General features: G+C 43.8%; 1 protein-coding gene across 1 annotated transcript; it reads left to right on the forward strand.

The window, feature by feature from the left end:
- Positions 1–312: 312 nt before the first annotated feature.
- On the forward strand, positions 313–939 carry LOC125530137 (ethylene-responsive transcription factor ABR1-like). The gene has a single exon (XM_048694537.1). The coding sequence runs from the start codon at positions 343–345 to the stop codon at positions 937–939; it is 597 nt and encodes a 198-aa protein (XP_048550494.1). The 5' UTR covers positions 313–342.
- The last annotated feature ends 18,695 nt before the right edge of the window (positions 940–19,634 follow it).

A 19,634-nucleotide genomic window follows, 5' to 3' on the forward strand; every position in this document is an offset into this window, starting at 1 on the left:
AATACAAAAAAGGTGGCGGCATATCATTGGCTTGCTCGATGTCGACGGGAACAGTTGCTCCTATAGAATAGAAATGAGTCGGGCGCTTTGTCGACGTTGGGAGCATGCGGGAGTAAAGTGCTGAGCTGTCTCATTCTTAATCTCATCCACCCCCGTTGCCCCCTGATTTTATGGAACCTACTTAAGAACGCCTCAAGCCCACCCTAACTCCACAACCACTGTACGTACTAACTACGAGCAAACCACTGCTACTGTACTACTATAGTCACTAAAGAGCGAGAGCAAGTAACAGAGTTAGAGCTCATTCCGACCGCGCCAGCGGTGGCTTCAAGACGTCCACCAATGCCGGGCAACGTAGGAATGCGGATGAGGGTAGAGGAGAGTGTGTTCCGCGGATCCACCAAGCCGGCGCACTACAGGGGCGTGCGGCTCCGGCCATGGGGAAAGTGGGCCGCGGAGATCCGTGACACCATCAAGGGCGCCCGCGTCTGGCTCGGCACTTTCCCATCCGCCGAAGCCGCCGCGCTGGCCTACGACGCCGCTGCACGTGGCTTCGGCCGCTCCAAGGACAAGCTCAACTTCCCCTCCACGTCCCCTCCATCAGCCAGGGCAGCACCGGTGGCGGTGGTCGACATCTTCCACAAAGACGCTGTGCAACTCAACATCGAGCAGCTCCGCAGCCGCAGTGACACGAAGCGGCCCAGGGCAGAGGCGCTGTTCGACGACTGCCTCCTCTTCGCCGACGACCAGTTTTCCTACTTTAACGGCGGCTCCTACGAGTCACTGGACGGCCTGTTCAGCGCAGACGCCGTGCAGGGCAGTGTCCCCGCGGACGAGCTGGCGATGAGGCTGTGGAACTTCGATGACGACTGCCTGGTGGACGAGTGCAGCTTGTCGTTTGCATCCCTTGACCCCAAAACTGCCTCGTGGATGATGTAACTCCCACCGCCCAAAATTCTTGTCTTATAAAATTTGTCTAGATATTGACTTATCTAGCTAATCATATTTTAGTGTTAGGTCCAACCGTATTTAGATAAATTTAAGAAAAGATTTTTAGGACGGAAGAAGTACCAAATTTACGTGGTAGTAGTTGTCTGTCTTGTGGAATCTGCTTGGCTCCATGTATTTGTCGTCGCTTCCTTTTCTTTGTATCAAGAATAATACTTGTCGCTTCTTCTTCTACTTCTTGGAGGAAACTACGAGAGCTGTGTATTTAAGCAGTGTTGACCTACGTCACGTCGTTATGAAAGATTTTGCAAAAGCTAGACTTCGAGCGTATGCGATTCCGTAATGTTCATAGAGCATTTATTTTGCAAAAGCTCGACTTCAAGCGTATGCGATTCCGTAATGTTCAAAGAGCAGTTAAATTTTCCTCAACGCTATGCCATCAACCGAATGTTCATAGTCACGGATCCACGGCTCCATCCTCTGATGAATATCGACAGTACCGTGCCGGTGACTCAAGAGGACTCGCACTAGTGCAGAACCGGGCAATATCACCGGTTCGTAAGGCCCTTTAGTGCCGGTTCGGTAACCGGCACTAAAGTGTGGGCACTAAAGCCCCCCCCCCCCATTTAGTACCGGTTCAGCACGAACCGGTGCTATAGGCAACCACGTGGCACGAGCCAGCTCCGGGGGCCGGGAGCCCTTTAGTACCGGTTGGTAACACCAACCGGTACTAAATGTTTTTCGGTTTTTGTTTTATTTTTTATTTTTCATTTAAATTTGTGTTATCAATTTAATTTAGGATTGTTTTACATTATAATGAGTTGTTATACTTGATATGGATATGGATATGGCATATATATATACTTGATCACTTAGCTAGGATCCATCCAGTTCAAACTAATTTGCGGTTTCTTTCATAAATAATATATATAATAACTCATCATCATCATCATCACCACATATTAATAAATAAATAAACCCTTGCATCATATCATCACCATCAACAGTATATATATATATATATATATATATATATATATATATATATATATATATACTAGCTAGCTAAAAATCATCGTAGTCGTCATTAATTATCACTATTTAATCATCATAGTCATTACTGCTATCTAATCATCACCAACACTAGCTAGCTTGAAGAAGAAACATTTACTTGTAACAGAAGCAAAGATATCATCGAGTTCAACATGGTCATGATATTATAAGCATTCACAAGAAAATCACTATTTGAGATTAATTAAGTTCAGGACAATACGGACATGAGAGAGGACAAGTACTAAGAGCATGAACTAGCTAAATCACTCCTGCTGCTCCCTCTCAGGTAGAATAGCATATAATATGTATAGCTCTCCTGATTCATCATAATAGAGCATGCAGATGAATCTGTCTCCTAATCTTGGGTTGCGCTTCTCCTTGCTGCCCCTAGTACTTCTCTGCGATCGTTAACAATTTTGCTCCAATCTTTCACTATTAAGCATTCTTCGCTTTCAGAAATCCTGAATGCACTCATGTGCAATGTAGGAAATCTTGGTCGTAAGCTAACCATTGACATGCGACCTTTTGTCTCGATCCACTGAGGCACAACTGTCATCGGGAGTATAGTAATTAATATACTTAGCAATGAAATTTTAGTTTCAAAAATAATGTATGCAAAAGATGCACTAAGGACAAATAGTAAAAATCTGTCTTGACAGTATGAAGATCACTATTGGTCGCACATTTTGGTCGCACATTTTGAGTACTAACATTTCTAAATTCAGGAAGAAAAATTGTCTTGACAGTATGAAGATCCTCAAGCCATGAAACATAATGACTTATCTCCTCGCAGTTTAGTTGAGCCCCGGGGCAGTAGTAGGTCCTGTCTACCAAGCGCCGGACATGTTTGCTTGAACCGAAATAAGCTGACAATACAAATTAGTTGTCAACTATTTTTGAATAAACTGCATCAAAGACATAAACATATGCATGCATTGTTGAGAAAAACTCACATAATGATAGAACTGGAGGCGTTTGCACATCGACCCAGATGTCTATATTACCTTCAATATCATCTTCCGGACGAATATCAAAGGTGATAACCATATCAGGCTCAAATGCATAAGCCTTGCATAGTGCTTGCCAAGTTTTGCATTCAAAATGGGTGTATGTGTCTCCATTATATAATTTGACGTTGAAAGTATACCCATGCTCGGTTTTCAAGTAAACTCTCTTTACCTCCATATCATCTATAGCACTAAAACCTATCTTATCCAAGACAAAAAATCTTGCATGGCAGGGGATGCGCTAGTAGAATAGTGAAAATTTAAAATTATAAGTTGAAGCAAATGAAGCATAAGTCATGCTTTAAAATTATAAGTTGAAGCAAATGAAGCATAAGTTTTGCATTCAAATAATAATTGCCGTTGTGACTTACTGTATCCACTTCGAATGTCTCATCCAGCTTGATGCTGAAGCGCCTACCATCAACAAGGAAATTTCTGTCGCACAGGCCGCGCTGGTCTTCACAGTGTTCGCACATAATGAAATCTTTTTCGTCGTCAGATGACATTTCCTATGTTCATATAGGTGAAACATTAAACACTTATTAGTATCTAACATTAATTAATATTTAGCCAATTCAAATATATATTCATCTAACATTTGACATTAATATATCTAACTATATTCATCTCTAACAATTGACATTACTATATATTTAACTTTTCTATCTAATTCATCTAACATTCGACATTAATCTAACATTTATATAAACTATATAAAAAATTAAATAAACAGAAAAACTCATTAACAAATAATATTTTAATTAGATTATCAAATCTCAGATACCTAAATTTTCTTACTAAAAATAAACTAGTTACATTAATTATTCAACTAGTTCAAATCTCATATACCTAAATAAACTAGTTCGACAATTTTCTTACTAAAAATAAACTAGTTATATTAATTATTCAACTAGTTCAAATCTCATATACCTAATTAATATCTAGCTATATTCATCTCTAACAATTGACATTAATATATATTTAACTTTTCTATCTAATTCATCTAACATTCGATATTAATCTAACATTTGATCATCTAATTAACTTTTCTAAAAAACAGAAAACAAAAAATAAGTAAAAAAAATGTGTGTGTGTGTGTGTATCTTTATGTGTGTGTATATATGTGTGTGTATGTGTGTGTGTATACACTGCAGTGCCGCCCCGTACGCCGCCGCCCCATACGTACGAGCGGGGGCGGCGGCGTACGTACGGGTGCGCGCGGCGCGGGTGCGAGAGAGAGACATACGGGGCCGCGGCGACAACGACGGACGGCGGCGGTGTTCGGGGCTGCGTCGCGAGACGACGACGACGACGACGGGCGGCGGGGACAGCGACGACGACGACGGACGACGGGCGATGGGCGGCGACGACGGGATCAAGCTGCGCGAGGCGATGTCTCGCAAGAGGTTGGAGACGAAGTGGGGAGATGTAACTGAAATTTTCGTAAGTGTTATATATATAGGATGGGCCTTTAGTAACGGCTGGTGGCTCCAACCGGTACTAAAGTCCTATTTTCGCTAGGCCAAGCGATGGGAAACGCAGGCCTTTAGTACCGGTTGGAGCCACCAACCGGTACTAAAGGCCTTGCGCTGCCACCCCGCGGTACACAAAGTTTAGTCCCACCTCGCCGGGCGAAGGGCAGCCGCACTGGTTTATAAACCCAGCCGCGACTGCCTCTTTGAACTCTTCTATATAGCAGGCTTGTGGACCTAACTTCTGCGCGCTACCCTGTGAGTCTGCTAGGCCTTTAGGGCCTGTAATTGCACGTCCGTGGCCTAGCAGGCCCATAGGGCAGCGCCCCAATTTTTTTATAGTTTTTTTTCTTTTCTGCTTTATTTTCTTCTATTTATTTCCGCGTAGTTTTTTGTATAGTTTTTTTTTCTGTTATATTTATTTTCTTCTATTTATTTGTGAGTAGTTTTTCATCTAGTTTGCAAAAATTCAACATTTTCAGAGTTCATTTTGTAGTGATTTTCAATTTCACAGTCATTTGACTCTCTAACAAATCAGTAAACGAATGAAAAATAGCAAATATAATTTTTTTTCTTTTCTGCTTTATTTTTCTTCTATTTATTTCTGAGTAGTTTTTTTCTTTTCTGCTATATTTATTTTCTTCTATTTATTTCTAAGTAGTTTTTTATATAGTTTTTTTTTCTTTTCTGCTATAGTTTTTTTCTTTTCTGCTTTATATATTTTTTTCTATTCATTTATTTTTATATACCATGCCAAGTTGATGGTTAAAACTTGATGGTCAAAGTCTGGAGTTATAACCAAAGTTTAAAAAAATGAAATGCCGAAGTGCAACTAGTTTTTGCCATAACAGAAGAAGTCCGGAGTTGTAATAAGTTATTAAAAATAAAAAAGAGGTGCAATGCTCGTTAATTAGCTTCAAGCCTTTCAGAATAGTGTAAACTGCGCTGCACATAGCTCCATGCAGTCTACCATATTCCTCAAGGGTTGAAGCTAAGCAACGTGAGCATTGAGCCTCTTCTTCATCGTCTCTGCACTCAGGTCTTATAAACCGCTCCTAGTCCCTCTCATTTCACGAGTTGGAACTAAAAAACAGCTTACTAAGAAACTATAGTACTGGTACTAAAGGTGCTCGTGGGGCCCCAGCCTTACCTGAAACAACCTCATTAGTACCAGTTCGTGGGACGAACCGGTGCTAAAGGTTCGCCACGAACCGGTATTAAAGAGCTCCTCTCGCCCGATAGTTGGAACCGGTACTAAAGAGCTCCTCCCGCCTAGCAGTTGAATGGTGCATACTGAATGCGCAAAAAGTCTGGAGTTGTAATAAGTTTAAAAAAATAAAATGCCTTTATAACAAATGAGTTTAATTTCGTCAGAAATCCGAATACTTTGAAAGAGATTGTCCAGTTTGTAAACGAAGTTCATCCAGTTTTTGCCGTAACCTTCTCTATTTTTTTGAACATGATATGTGGGTGAAATGATGATACCATGCCAAGTTTCAACTTTTTCAGAGTTCATTTGTAGTGCTTTTCAATTTCCAGGTCATTTAGTTCTCAAAACAAATCATTAAATGCATGAAAAATAGCAAATGAAGGCATAAACGGTTGAAAGTTGATGGCGTCGCTTTGAATGGTGCATACTGAACACAAAAAATATAAGAGCATTTAGGTCATGATCTTATATTTCTTTACAGTCTGAATTGTCAATATGATCTTATACATCAAAAATACTTTGATCATCAATGATCCTTGTGTGTACAATCTGAATTGTCAATATGAGTCCTCAACGATTTATAAACCGATGAAGACTCATATTGCGGCCACAAATTCTACACATAGAGTTCAATAAGAACCAAGTGCTTGTGATAGTTTGAGAAGTAACATATTTAAGGTGGTAAAAGGCTTGTTAGGAGAGCGAGGTGGGACTAAAAACAGTTTGCCATAACCTCATTAGTACCGGTTCGTGGTACGAACCCACACTAAATGGTGATGGTGGGGCCATAGCCTCACCGCAGGCTGACACAGCCTCTTTAGTACCGGTTCGTGGCATGAACCGGTACTAAAGGTTCGCCACGAACTGGTACTATTGATCGCCGCCACGAATCGGCACTAATGTACACATTAGTGCCGGCTCAAATTCAAACCGGCACTATTGTGCTTCACATTTGACCCTTTTTCTACTAGTGTCGGTTCCAACTTCCGTGGCGAACGAAGGTGAATCTGTACATAGTGAACACCAACGATATACTAGTACTAGTACTGCATGATCCAGCAGGTTTTGGTGTAACATCCCAAATTTTTAATTTGGAATGTTTTACAATTATTAGCTAAGAATCTATGCATTTTGTTTGAATTGAGTGACATTTGGAAATTTCGGAGGCATTTGAATTTTATTTGACTTTGAATTCAAATTGGCATTTGAAATTTATTCCAAAAATACCTGACAAATACTTGTTCAAAAGTATGAGAGGAGTTAAAATGACACTCCAAAAATGTCAGAAGAAAATAATGCCAAAAGTTTGAATTCCAATTTGGATTTATTTGGAGTTTTCAAAAGAAATGTTTTTATAAAGTTTTATTTCGCCTCTGGAAAATAGTTCATATTTTAGATTTTGTTTTTCTGAGAATTTTGAGATATATATATGTGTGTGTGTGTGTGTGTGTGTGTGTGTGTGTGTGCGCGCGTGTGTGTGTCCTATATAAAAGTATTTTTAGTTTTCTCTATGTATTTTATTTTCCTCCCTGTCTTATTCAAAAAAATAGAAAAACCCAAGGCGCCAGCCAGGCCAGCCGGCCCAGCCCGTGCCGCCGCAGCCCACAAGCGACCGAGCCGGCCTGCTCTACCCGCGCCGCGCCCAAACCCTCGATCTCGGTCGCCCGACCTATCTCCCCCTCTCTTTCCCTTACTGACCAGCGGTGCCCACCCTCATCTCTTTCCCAGCCCATGCTATGCTGCGCCAGAGCGCGTTCGACGCCGTTGCCAAGTCCGAATTCCACGGGACCACGATCCTGAGTCGCCCCCTGCTCCACGAAGGTGCCCTATAAAAGGCCAAGCCCCTCCTCTCTCGCACCACCTAAAACCCTACCCCAACTCCCTCCATAGGTCGCGTCCTCGCCGTCCCGATCTCGCTGCTGCCGCCGCAGTTCGCCGCCTGTTCTGACTCCGGTGAGCACTCCCTCGACCCCAATTTCCACCCACGTACTTCCCTCGCCGTTGCCCACCTTTTTGACAAGGTCCACCGTCCTCTTATACACAGAAACGTCGCCCCCGAGCATCTACGCCCGTCGCCGGAGCACGTTGGGCACAGGAGCTTGACGAGGTCGTTCCGCTCGTCTCCGTCGTCTTCAACCACCATCGAGACCAGCCCCGAGCTCCCCAAGCTCCGCCGCATCGCCCTGATGCCACCATCTTCTTCCCCGACGACCGGAGTCGCCGCACGGCCATTGCCCGAGTCGCCGCCGTCGTCTCCGTCCATCGCCGCCGTCCGCTGTAAGCCCGAGCTCCCCTCCACCGTTGGATCTCGCATGTACGGCTTAGATTAGATCCGCGAATGGTTAGGTTATTTTCAATAGACCGGTATAATTTTTAGTTTTTTTTCCGGTTTAGATCTAGTCAGTTTTACAGATCGGTTTTCTTTATTTAGCTCGTATATGTTTCAATTAAAATTCACTCGCGCGTTAGATAGTTTTGGACCGACCACCTTTCGGCCCAGTAGCGCCCGCTAGTTTTTTTTAGTACTTTTCGTTTCTGTTTTTAAAAACAGAAAAGTCCTAATCTTGAAAAGTTTATATCTCTTAGGTTATTTAGAGTTTGTGATTGATTCTTTTTGCTCTAGTCTAAAAATTTCCTAAAGTTTCTGTATAAAATAGTTTCGGCCATGTTTTAGTTTCTGAAAATTGTTTTATATGAGTTAATAGTCAGATTAGTATTTCTGCTATAAAATAAGCTAGAATTAATTTTTTTAGGCGATTCTTTTTGCCACTGCTTGGTTTTGACTTTGCCTAGCAATAGAACAAATTTGGGTATTTATAGATTTTACTAAAATTAGTTTTACACGAAAACAACCCTTTTTTAGTTTATTTAACTTTGTCGCTCTTTTCTGTTGTTTTAATTACTTTCAAAATTATTTCCTCCTCTGTTTTATTTTATTTCATTTTTTTTTCTGTAGTTTTAGAACGGGAACTTTTATTTACAGAAAAAGAAAATGTTTATTTTTTTTTTCTTACTAGTTTTGTTTTAGGCATAAAAGGAGTTTTATAATAGCTTTTAATGTAATTCTTTTTGCACAAAGTTTTTAGGCTATTTTCTTTTCTGTTAGTTAATAAAAATCTTGTTTTGGTTCTGTTAAAGAATGTTTTGGTAGGATAAAACTATTTTCTAGTTGTTTGTTAACAAGGCACGGTTATGTGTACATATATGCATGATCTCCATCACATCCAATCAGCTATGAGATGTATGGTGGTCAGAACCCAGGCACATAGAAGTATGTTCTCAGTATATGAGTAAAACTGTAGTATTTTTCTTCTGGCCTTCGATTACATTTTTGTCTCAAAATAGTTTTCAAAGTAGCAGCGCGACCTATGCTAGCTTCTTGTTAACTGGATGCATGTAAAAGTATCCTGCAGAAGCTATGACGTACAGAGCAAACTGGAACATGTAAAATGAGCTGCTAATAATTGCATGGTCATTGGTCAGTTGGAGATCAGTTGTGGTAGAAATTCCCTATAAAACACACTGTGATTTGATATGATATTATGTGTTACATACCATCCATGTATCGGCCATACTTGGGCACTCTGTAGACGGTATTTAGCAATTCTGTGTAACATATGCCAAATGAGCTGCTAGTAACTGCATGGTCATTGGTCAGTTGGGGATCAGTTGCGGCAGAGATTCTCTATAAAACACACTCAGATTTGAGATGATATTATGCGTTACATACCATCCAAGTATCGGCCATACATGGGCACTCTGTAGACTGTATTTGGCAATTCTGTGTAGTAACTGGTTTCTCCATGTATAAAGCAAAGATGTAGAATGAACTAAAATACAGGAATCCACTAGCTTCCTCAACCCAGCATTTATCTTCCGAGATCATCCATAAATATCTACACTGCTGCATATTGTTCAGAGATACAACAATTATTTGAGGATTACGCGCCAAGTATAGCTACCATCCGTCCGAATAGGAAGAGATATCGGATTTTCTAGCACGTGATACTCCGATTGTGCAGATAAGAATCAGTTATTGTGGCTATTATTGTCCCATAGTGGTCCTACATGGGCATATCAGAGGGCCTTTATAAATCATCGATTGGTTTCAGTTGTCAGTATTAGTTTTGTGAAAGGGTTAGCTTAGCTGCATGCGCATAGTTTACCTGAGAGTAGATTGCTAAATGTTCAATTATTCATGGTACGTTTACATAAGGGCATGGGTGTAGCTGGATTGGGAGGTAACAGGAATCTACGTCCGCGGGGCAACAAACTAATGCACACTTTGGGATACTGTCGATCGGTGCGAATCTATGCTGGACCATTGCAAGGAGGAAGTACAATGCAAGCCACGGAAGAACCATGCATCGTGCTACTACCACATGATTCAGTGGAATTAATTTTGAACCCCAATATAGACCCGTCGATTTGGATTGGGATTCAAGGTAGCTGCTGCCACGAAGAAATAATGTGGCCAGTTTGCTAACCATGGAACGAGCTAGAAAAACCAAGATGTTGGCCTGCGTCAAATCGTTCCTTGTGCGAACAGCCAGCCAACGTATCAGTGGTGTTGGGCGCGGGGTTAATAGCTCCTGTGCGACGTTTTTCATGCGAATTGGAAGGAGTGCGACGTTGTTGGAATGAATGGTTGCGATGCGACGTTTTAGAAGCAAACAGTAGCTCCAATGCGACATGGCTCTGTTTAACCATGAAATGAAAAACACGAGGGGTTAGCGATTCGAGTTATGACACGCGGGACCTAGAAGTTACTCGCATGCGGGTGGGACCCACAACTTATCCACGCAAGCATGCCCGTGCTCATCAGCGTGCCCCGACCCGAGCCAGCCACGAGCCCGAGCCAGCCCACCCCACCCCCCGCCCACCCCTCCATTGCTTGCCCTGCCCCTTTCCTTTCCCACCTTCTTCTTCCTTTGCTCCGGCAACGAAGCGCGCCGCCGGCGAGTGATGTCTAGCTCGACTTCGGCCTCCCGCCAATCATGGACGCAGTATGGTCCACTGCCGTTGACAAGATGCCCCGATTGCCCGCGCATGGAGCCTCTGAAGCGTTTGACTTGTGTGAGGGAAGAAAATGGCAACCATGGGTGCGAGTTTGTGAAATGCTTGAGCAAGCCACAGCCGGGGCAGGTTAGATCTGTGTTCTTGACCAATCCTGTGGTCTAATTTCTCCCGATTTCTTTCTTTTTTCCTCGAATTAGGGCGGTGGATCTGGGTGGTGGATCTAGGATTCATGCGCCTCCGGCGCACTGTTTTTCAGGTTCTGAAGAAATGTGGGCATTTTGAGTGGCTCGATGACTATGTTGAAAGGTTGAAATTGGAGGGATCAACCGGAACCCAAGAGCTCAATTTTGGGGGGCGGCTTGCCGTGGAACAAGCCCCCAATTTGGCGGACAGAGCCGATCCAATGATGCACAATGCAGAACTGAAGTGTGAATTGAAGAAAATTGGCAAGCAACTAAAGCATCTGATCAATTTGAAGCAGCAAGCAAATATGATGGCCGGAGCATTTTATGGTTGTGTCATTGCTATGGGTTTATTTTACTTGATGTTCATCAATCGCTAGAATTTGTTAGAGTTTCAGTTAGTGTGTCAACTAGTTTCAGGGGTGCCCAGTAGTTTGAGTTAGCTAGGGACCATTTTTAGATGAATTTGAATTATTGTGAAGCAAAACTTGCTTGAATTATTGTAATGATATTCTCAGGGGCCCTATTCAGTGCTCATGCTCTGTTTCCTCTGTTTTTGTTCTTCAGTTAACAGAGTACACACCCAAATTCAGTTTCTAGTAAAAAAACAAAACTGGGCTGCCGAATAGATGTTGGGCCGTGAGAAAATGGGCCCTGAGAAAATAACCATGCCCAAGACCAGCCCACCCGCGTAGGGGCACCGGCCCACCTCTAACTTCGGCAAATAAAATGGGGCCCAATAAAATGTTACTTGTCCTTTTATTTTGCCTTTTTCTTGCACTAAATTTTGTGATGGATCATTTTTTGATGCACTAAAGCTAAATGTTAATTGTTTTTATGCATGTCTACGGTTCCATGAACTAAATGAGTTGCATGCTTGCATGAAGTGCCTGAAGTAAATTAGTTTGCATTTCCTAGTTGCACCCATGTCCATAGTGGGTTTGCATGGGGCTCCTAGTTGCATGTCCATGGTTTGGCCAATATTTTGAAGATGTTGTGTGTGGTGATTGGGGTGTAGAAACCCGGGCCCGTAGCAACCCATAGCAATACAAGAATAATAAGCAAAAACAACCCATAGCAATCCACAAATAATAGCACAAAACACACAATATATATAGTAGCATACCCAACGATCATATAGAAGCATAACGATTATATAGAAGCATAACGAATATATATAGTAGCATACCCAACGATTATATAGTAGCATACCCATAGTTCCACGATAGCCTTACAACTCTATGATAGCCTTACAACTTAAAGTACTAATAAAACTTAATAATAGTAGCATAGCGATTACAACTTAAAAAAACTAATACGATAGATCTAAGCTAGATAGATAGGGGGGCACCAAACGCGGGTTCTTCGGGTTCTTCTTCTCCTCCTCCTCCGGGGCCACCTCACTCCTCGGGCGCCCTCGCTCCTCCGGGCGCCGCCCTTCACTCCTCCCCCTCCCTGTTGTTGATGGGGTACGAGAGCGTGTGCATAACGCCGTTGTTGGGGAAGATGCCGTTGAAGTCGGTGAAGATATTGTAGGTTGTGAAAGCTATGAACTCACAACCAACCCAATACGCTCGCCTGAGGAGATGAAAAGCATCGAAAGGGTTAGTGAACGTGGCGAGGAGCTGAACCACAACGCCGTTGTGGTTGACCTCCTCAAGATGGTACATCCGAGGAGAGCCGCGGGGGAGGTGGCGGAAGCCGGCCGCAAGGAAGAACTCCGTTAACTCCCTTGCGCCCCTCCACCTCGAGATCGCCCAAACCCTAAGGGTTCTCTCTACATACACTCCGGCCGGGTAGAGCCTTTCAGGCGTGGTTGGGGGGAAGCGGTAGGTGGGGCCATTATACTGCATGGTGGCGGGGTGGCTCGAGGGCTCGATCGGGTTTGATGGAGAAGATGGAAGAAGGAGGGCAGAGGAGGCAGAGGATGGGGTGTGGATGAGGAGGGAGAGGAAGACGATAGTGCCCGGCTTAAATAGCCAAGTGCGACGTGGTTTCACCGGTGAAGATGGGCGGGCGGCGTTTGGTGGCGCCCTAGAATTAATGGGCTGGCGGCGTTTGGTGGCGCCCCATGACAGTGTGTACACAAGCGTGGGAAACGGGCTACGATCCTTCTGTGCCACCGGTCGTGGGTCAAGGGGGACGGGTTCACGCACGCGTCTGTGCCGTCGTGGGTCAAGGGGACACGCCTGCCCCGGGTTCTCTGCGTGTGCCGCCCGTGCATTCATGCCGTAGCCCATTAATTTGCACATCTTGCTAGGGCCTGGCTAGAGGGCAACGTTCGGTCGATGGGAGACGTGACAATAATGGACGCCTTCATTTGCCCATCTTGTAACGGGCAGCACGCCATTTGAACTGCATCGATACCCACATCGATACCCCATGCCAGTATTGCGTCCTCAAAGAGGAGCACGCCATGTACAGCACACCATGCAGCGTTGGCTTTTTGGTTGTCTTCATCGGGCTGCTGCATTGTGGCCGGGTGCATGCTTTGATGCGACGATGCATCGGTTGTAATGGTCGGCATGCGACAGCTTACTACGTCCATAGGGGTGGCGGAGCAGGGCTACGTCGAGGCCATGCATGCAAGCACGGGCACAGTTCTGCGGGTGAGCACGCATGCTGTGGGTAGGCACGAGCACGCATGCAACGATGGAAAGGGCACTGTGTAGGCTTGGTCCATGCACCGCGTCAACTCTTGTCGTTGGATTCAAATGAACGGTCCTGATGCCCAACGAGAGAGGCTGATCCAAACCCCACCGATTCAACCAATCAGGGCGTCTCATGCGGATCGATGCACACTGTAGCTAACCCTAGCGCCTGATCTCAACCGTCCACGCACAACGATCGATGACCCAGTAGTGTGTGGGGTTTTGAGGGGTTTTGGCTGATTAGGGTTGAGCATAACTAATTCAAAAAAAATCAAAAAAATATAAAACTTGCGCACATAGTCTTATTATGTCGTATAGTAACGAGAAAAAAATATAAATATGATTTACATACATTTTTACGAAAAATCCTTCACAAAATTGTCATTCCTCGAACAATGTAGAGTATGGAGTTCAAGGGAGAGAGTAGTGGGCACCCGAGAGTATAGGTGGGGTTTTGAAAATGAAAAGTATGAAAACCTCACCAAAACTTCATTTTGGATTGACTAAGAAAGATCTTAACTTACTTTTCTCATTTTCATGTTTTAAACTTGTTTTATATAGAATTTTCTATTAAACCTTGTTTTTCCAAAAAAAAAGAAAATAATAGAAAATTAATTCAATAAATAGTGAGACTTTAGATTTACACTATATAGGTAGAATAGATGTGTAGAGAAATTATTTGTCTGGTTTAGACAAGGTGCAAAAAAACTTGCTTAAATATGAGGCCGTTTACCCTATCTTTGGAGGTCATTTGAGACACACTTTTCATGACTATGAGTTCAACTTACCAAAAGGGCTGGGAATGATCAGCAAACAAACATATTTCAGTTGAGGTACTTTAGATAGCATTAAAACATCAATACCCCATCCCTAATTCAAATTTGAGCCCAAATTTGAATTTAAATTTGAATTTTATTTGGCTGGTTTAGACAAGGTACCAACAAACAAGTTCGAATAGAAATACGGGATACATAATGACTACCAGTACGCACCAAGTTACAAATATTATTACATGCCCCAAATTTCCAAACTGTTCTCTGTTCTACCTCTTTCTACCACGTCGCGTGCCCTTCTTCGCCTTAGCACTTCTTGTTTTTGGTTCAACTACACACACAAGTTCACTGATTATCTTGGTTTTTTCACTGGTCTTTTCAACACCTCGCCAACACCCTCGTGATCAGTGTCTTCAGTCTCAATGTTGACAGCAGTTTCAGTTTCTTCGGTGTGTACCTCAACATGGGTTTCTTCAGTCTGAACCTCGACACGCTCAGGTTCAGTTTCAACCTCGAGAGCAGTTTCTTCAGTCTGAACCTCGACACGCTCAGGATCAGTTTCAACCTCGAGAGCATTTTTTTCAGTCTGAATGTTGACTGCAGCAGGATTTTCTTCACTCTGCTCAGGCTGAGGCACACTTCTCTTCTTTCTACCGCCATTGACTCTTGCTTTTTTTGTTGGCCAACACTATTCAACAACAAGGGACTGACTTGCTCGCTTCCTCCTGGCCATTGGGAAATGTTATAGATATAGTAATGGGAAAAAAGCACCAAAACAAAACACAAACAAATAAACAAGAACATACTTTGGCTTATCAGGAGTGTAACGGCATTTGACAGATCCCACTCTGTGCCCAAGTTCCTGGCACAACTTGCATCTGTTTTTGTTACCTTTTTGGGCCCTTTTTGGCTTTCCATCTTTATTTTCCTTCTTACTACTCCCATCTTTCTCAAACCATGCCTTGAATCTACTCTGTTTAGGCCTGCCAGTCTTTCTTCTCGTCAAGGGAGGACACATGGAAAATTCAATGTCCACTTCAGGCCACTGAGACTGATCTATAAGTGCTGGAATTGGAGTAGCATATGCAGCTTTGAATCTTGCTATCGAATAATATTCATGCAAATATGGGTGCATGTTTATCTTCGGTTGGGATGCTAAGAAGAGAATGGCATGCTCACATGGTTTACCAGTGTGTTGCCACTCGAGGCAAGTGCAATCATGCAATTCAGTGTTAACAACATGTCTCCTTCCAGTTTTGTTATCTCTAACTTCAGCACCTTAAGGTGAAGATTTTTCAACAAACAAATGTGAAAGACATCTGCTCCTATTGACCACCTGTTGTACCACTGCTAAAAGCTTATCACCTTGTAGACAATCACCTATCCTTCTTCTCAATTCCCACAACCGCATGAGCATGATCCTGATTTGGTCAACCATGTCATGCACAGGCAAATCTTTTAAGTCCTTCACCTTGTTCTTGAAACTCTCTGCCAAATTGTTGTTGATGTGGTCACACTTGATGGCAGTGTTGAATGCTGACCTGTACCATAACAAAGAATGGTAGGTGTTCAGTCATGGACCAAACTCATCACATGCTGCCATTTTTTATCAAGATGATATTTGTGTGTCTGTCTAGTATAAGATCTTGCTGCTGGCCACATGCCCCCAAATTCTTCTCCTCTAAATTTTTTGATCAAATTCATCCACAAATGACCGAAGCACTCCCTCTGCTCAGCATGTGGGAAAATATTTTTCACTGAATTTTCAAGCCCCTTACATGCATCTGTGTGTATAGCCAAAGGTGACACTGGCCCTAGGCATCTTTTCAACTGAATCATGAACCATGTCCATGAAGCCTCTGTTTCTGACTGAAACAAGCCAACAGCAATAGGAAACATCCAGTTGTGTCCATCTAGAGCATTGCATGCTGCCAACTGACCATTCCACTTGCCTGTCAAAAATGATGAGTCTATACTCAAATATGGACGGCGCCCTGCTTTGAACCCATCAATGCAAGGCTTCAAAGCCATAAAAAACTTGGAGAACTTGACTTCACCTTTGGCTGATACCTCTGTATCTATCTCCACAACACTGCCAGGTGACCTCTTTTCCACCTCTGCTTTGAAGTTGTAAAGCATCCTAAATGTATTTTCCCAATCACCATATAAAATTTTCATTACCCTTTGTTTTGCCTTCCACACTCTGGTATATTTCAGTTTAATGGGGTACATCTTTTCCAAGTCTACTTTGAGTTTCTTCGCAGTAGTGTTTGGTGTTTTGGCTAAAATTGGTGTGATCTTTTCTGCAACCCAAAGTTGTGATGTCATGGTTGATACTCTTTGTGAACTTGTAATACAAGTATGTTGATTGGGGATTTGGTTAACCCTGACAGTACTTCCATCAGGTTGCAGTCTAGCAGATATGTACCACTTGCAAGGCTTCACACTACCATCAAATCTTCTGCACCTCGCATAAAACTTCTTTCTATCAGTCCAAACAGTCTTGGCATCAAACTCATGTTTCACTGCATAAGTCTTGAAACACATTCTAAACTCCTTCATGCTTGGGGACAACTTGCCTACTTCAACGACAGGGTTTTCTTTATCATACACATGCACCAGCTCATCATCATGTGCATCATCTATTTCATCTGCAGCTTGTTCCATCAACTGTCCATCTACTTCTTCATCAACATTAGCAGGCAAACTAGATTCACCCCTCTCCTGCTTATCTCTGTCATCGACTGGAATGCCAAAAAGTTTGGCCATCTCAATGTCATGCATTGGTGCAATGACCAAATCAATAGGCTCATCTAATTCAACTACATTCCAATCAACGGTTGCTGCAGTTTCAGTTTCAGTTCCAGTCACCTATCCCTCTTCGGCTATTACTGTAAGTTCAGTACAGATCGGAATCAATGGCCTCTGTGTAGCTCAATCATCATCTACCATCTGCGCAGCCAATTTTGATGTCACATATCCAACCTTCGAAAAAATGTTCAGATCAACGAGCTCAGCACAAAAATTAGCCCGTTAGCTTGTCCAGCTGTTTTGCCGATCGATTTCTTCAACAATCTGTTCACCATCTTCTATTCTCACATACTCTCCTTTCCAATCATCAAACCTCAACAGTGATACTTCTTGCTCTGGACCCCAAACAACATTCTCCCCAATTTTTTCCACCCATTTCTTCACTGCCGTTTCTCCCATGTTCCGTAGAACTTGTGGATCAATCTCTATAAACTCAACCTCCCATTTAACAATTGTGTCTCTCTCAATGTTCTGTATGCTACCATCAACTAATTTTGCCTTTGATGGAAAGAAATTAACTGTCAATTCGAAGGTCCGAGCGGCAGCATCCCCTCTGTCAGTGGCGGACAGTGTGAGCCCGTGAGAAAAAGCCGACGAGGCCACCCCCTAATTGCATGCAAAATTGGATCCGGGAGAGGCGCATTACCTATTCGAAGTTGAATCTGGCGGCTCCATCTCAGTATGCCCACGGGCTCCCCTCACAACCTATCGATTCCGCAAGCGAAAACAGAGTAAATGAGCTGAGATCTATGGGTCCGAGAGAGGAACGGGAGGGCGACTAGGGTTTGAATTCACTCACCATTTTCTGAGGACGAAGGCTCCGCCGCCTTTGAGAACGAGGGCTCCGCCGTCTCCACCGAGAACGTTAGATCCGCCGCCACTGGAGAAGAGGGGGGGCAGAGTGGCGGGCCCGGCACGGTCGGGCGACAGGGCACGGTCAGCTGTTTTGACGAACAATTAAGTTGGACCCACATGTCCTAACATAAACGGGCGGGCTTGGTTGACGACCAATTTAACGCCATTTAACAGCCATGTCGTGCGTGGGCTATTTACCTGCTCAAAACTGTCACACCACAGCCATTCCCTCGAATAACGTCGCACTCTTGCCAATTCACCTCAAATGTGTCGCATCGGAGCTATTGGCCCGTTGGGCGCGACGGCGACGGCGGCCAAAAGGTCGTCACAGTGCCATGTTGGTGACATGCAGTATCAGACAACTTTCATCCATGCAGAAGCTCCTCCGTCGGCGTCACAAGCCTATCAAGTTTGCCATTCCTCCAGTAGGTAGTCGTACACTTGTTGGGTAGGTCGGAACGCATTACACATGGGCCCCTAGTGAAGTTTTAGCAGGACTTTTCCCATGTATGTGCAATCAGATTAAGTAGTGTGTCAACTCTTCTTTTAATTCAGTTTGTTGGCGCCGCCTCATCCTCGCAACGCTGCTGTTCTTCTTCCTCATCACGCATAACTCTCTCTTCTCTCTTTCATGGTGTCTCATAAGAACACACAAGACAAAAAGAAACACACACACATGTACCAAGGGAGACCACAATTCCCTTGGTGTACACAATGCTACATTTTTCTTCAGCCCTCACGGCCACTTTTCTCATTGCTCATTGACGCATATATATACAAGACCATACACGCACCGGCCAGCCACCTCTCTCGGGCAACTAATCTCACTAACCTATGCATGCACTATCAGGCTGGTCATAGTGGGAGTAACTTAGCAAGTAACATAACACACCCCAAGAAAAGTTTGCTTATGTGGCATGTACTTAATGAGGAGAGATGTGTTTGGAGTAACATAATATGTTACAGTAACATAACGCATCTCAAGGCAAAATGAGTCTATATCGTAATAAATATACTTTGCATGATACCATACATATGTTACTCCCCACTATGAAGGTTGTAACATAGATTAGTAACATATGCATGTTACTAGTCTAAGTTATTCCCCACTATGACCAGCCTCAGGCCTTATCCTACTCCTGGAATCACTCCAACAACCAGCACGACTCAGCCATATCTGAAAACTAACTCCACGTCTCAACGTGGCCTACTACTTCATGCACTAACTAATTGTCCAGCACATGCGCAGCTTCACGCAGCACGCACACTTGCCACGGCGGAGCGTCCCGCACGTCCCGCATGCACCCGACGCGCTCGACGAGCCCGACCGCACAAGTGCATCTCGCACGTCCCGCACGCACCCGACGCGCCCGACGAACCCGACAGCACCAGACGCCGTGGCTTATTCCAACACAGTTGTGCCCCCTCCCTGCCGTATTCAGGAATCCTCAATCGGTGTCCAATGAATATCGTCGAATTCATGAATCTGTTTTTTAATTCATGAATCACACACCGGACCCATCCCAACCATGGTGGCGGTGGTTGCTATTTCTCTTGGCCGTGTGGGCGGCAAGAGGAATAGCGGCGGGTGGCTCGGGTGCACTATTTGTCTCTAACAGTGGCAGCTCCCCGATCCGGATTTGGGGATCTAGA

This window comes from Triticum urartu, unplaced genomic scaffold (assembly GCF_003073215.2).
Source record: "Triticum urartu cultivar G1812 unplaced genomic scaffold, Tu2.1 TuUngrouped_contig_610, whole genome shotgun sequence".
NCBI classification, from domain to species: Eukaryota; Viridiplantae; Streptophyta; class Magnoliopsida; order Poales; family Poaceae; genus Triticum; species Triticum urartu.

Bases quoted from the DNA above. Each gene is read 5' to 3' on its own strand.
- LOC125530137 (XM_048694537.1), top strand. From the start codon at position 343: ATGCCGGGCAACGTAGGAATGCGGATGAGGGTAGAGGAGAGTGTGTTC.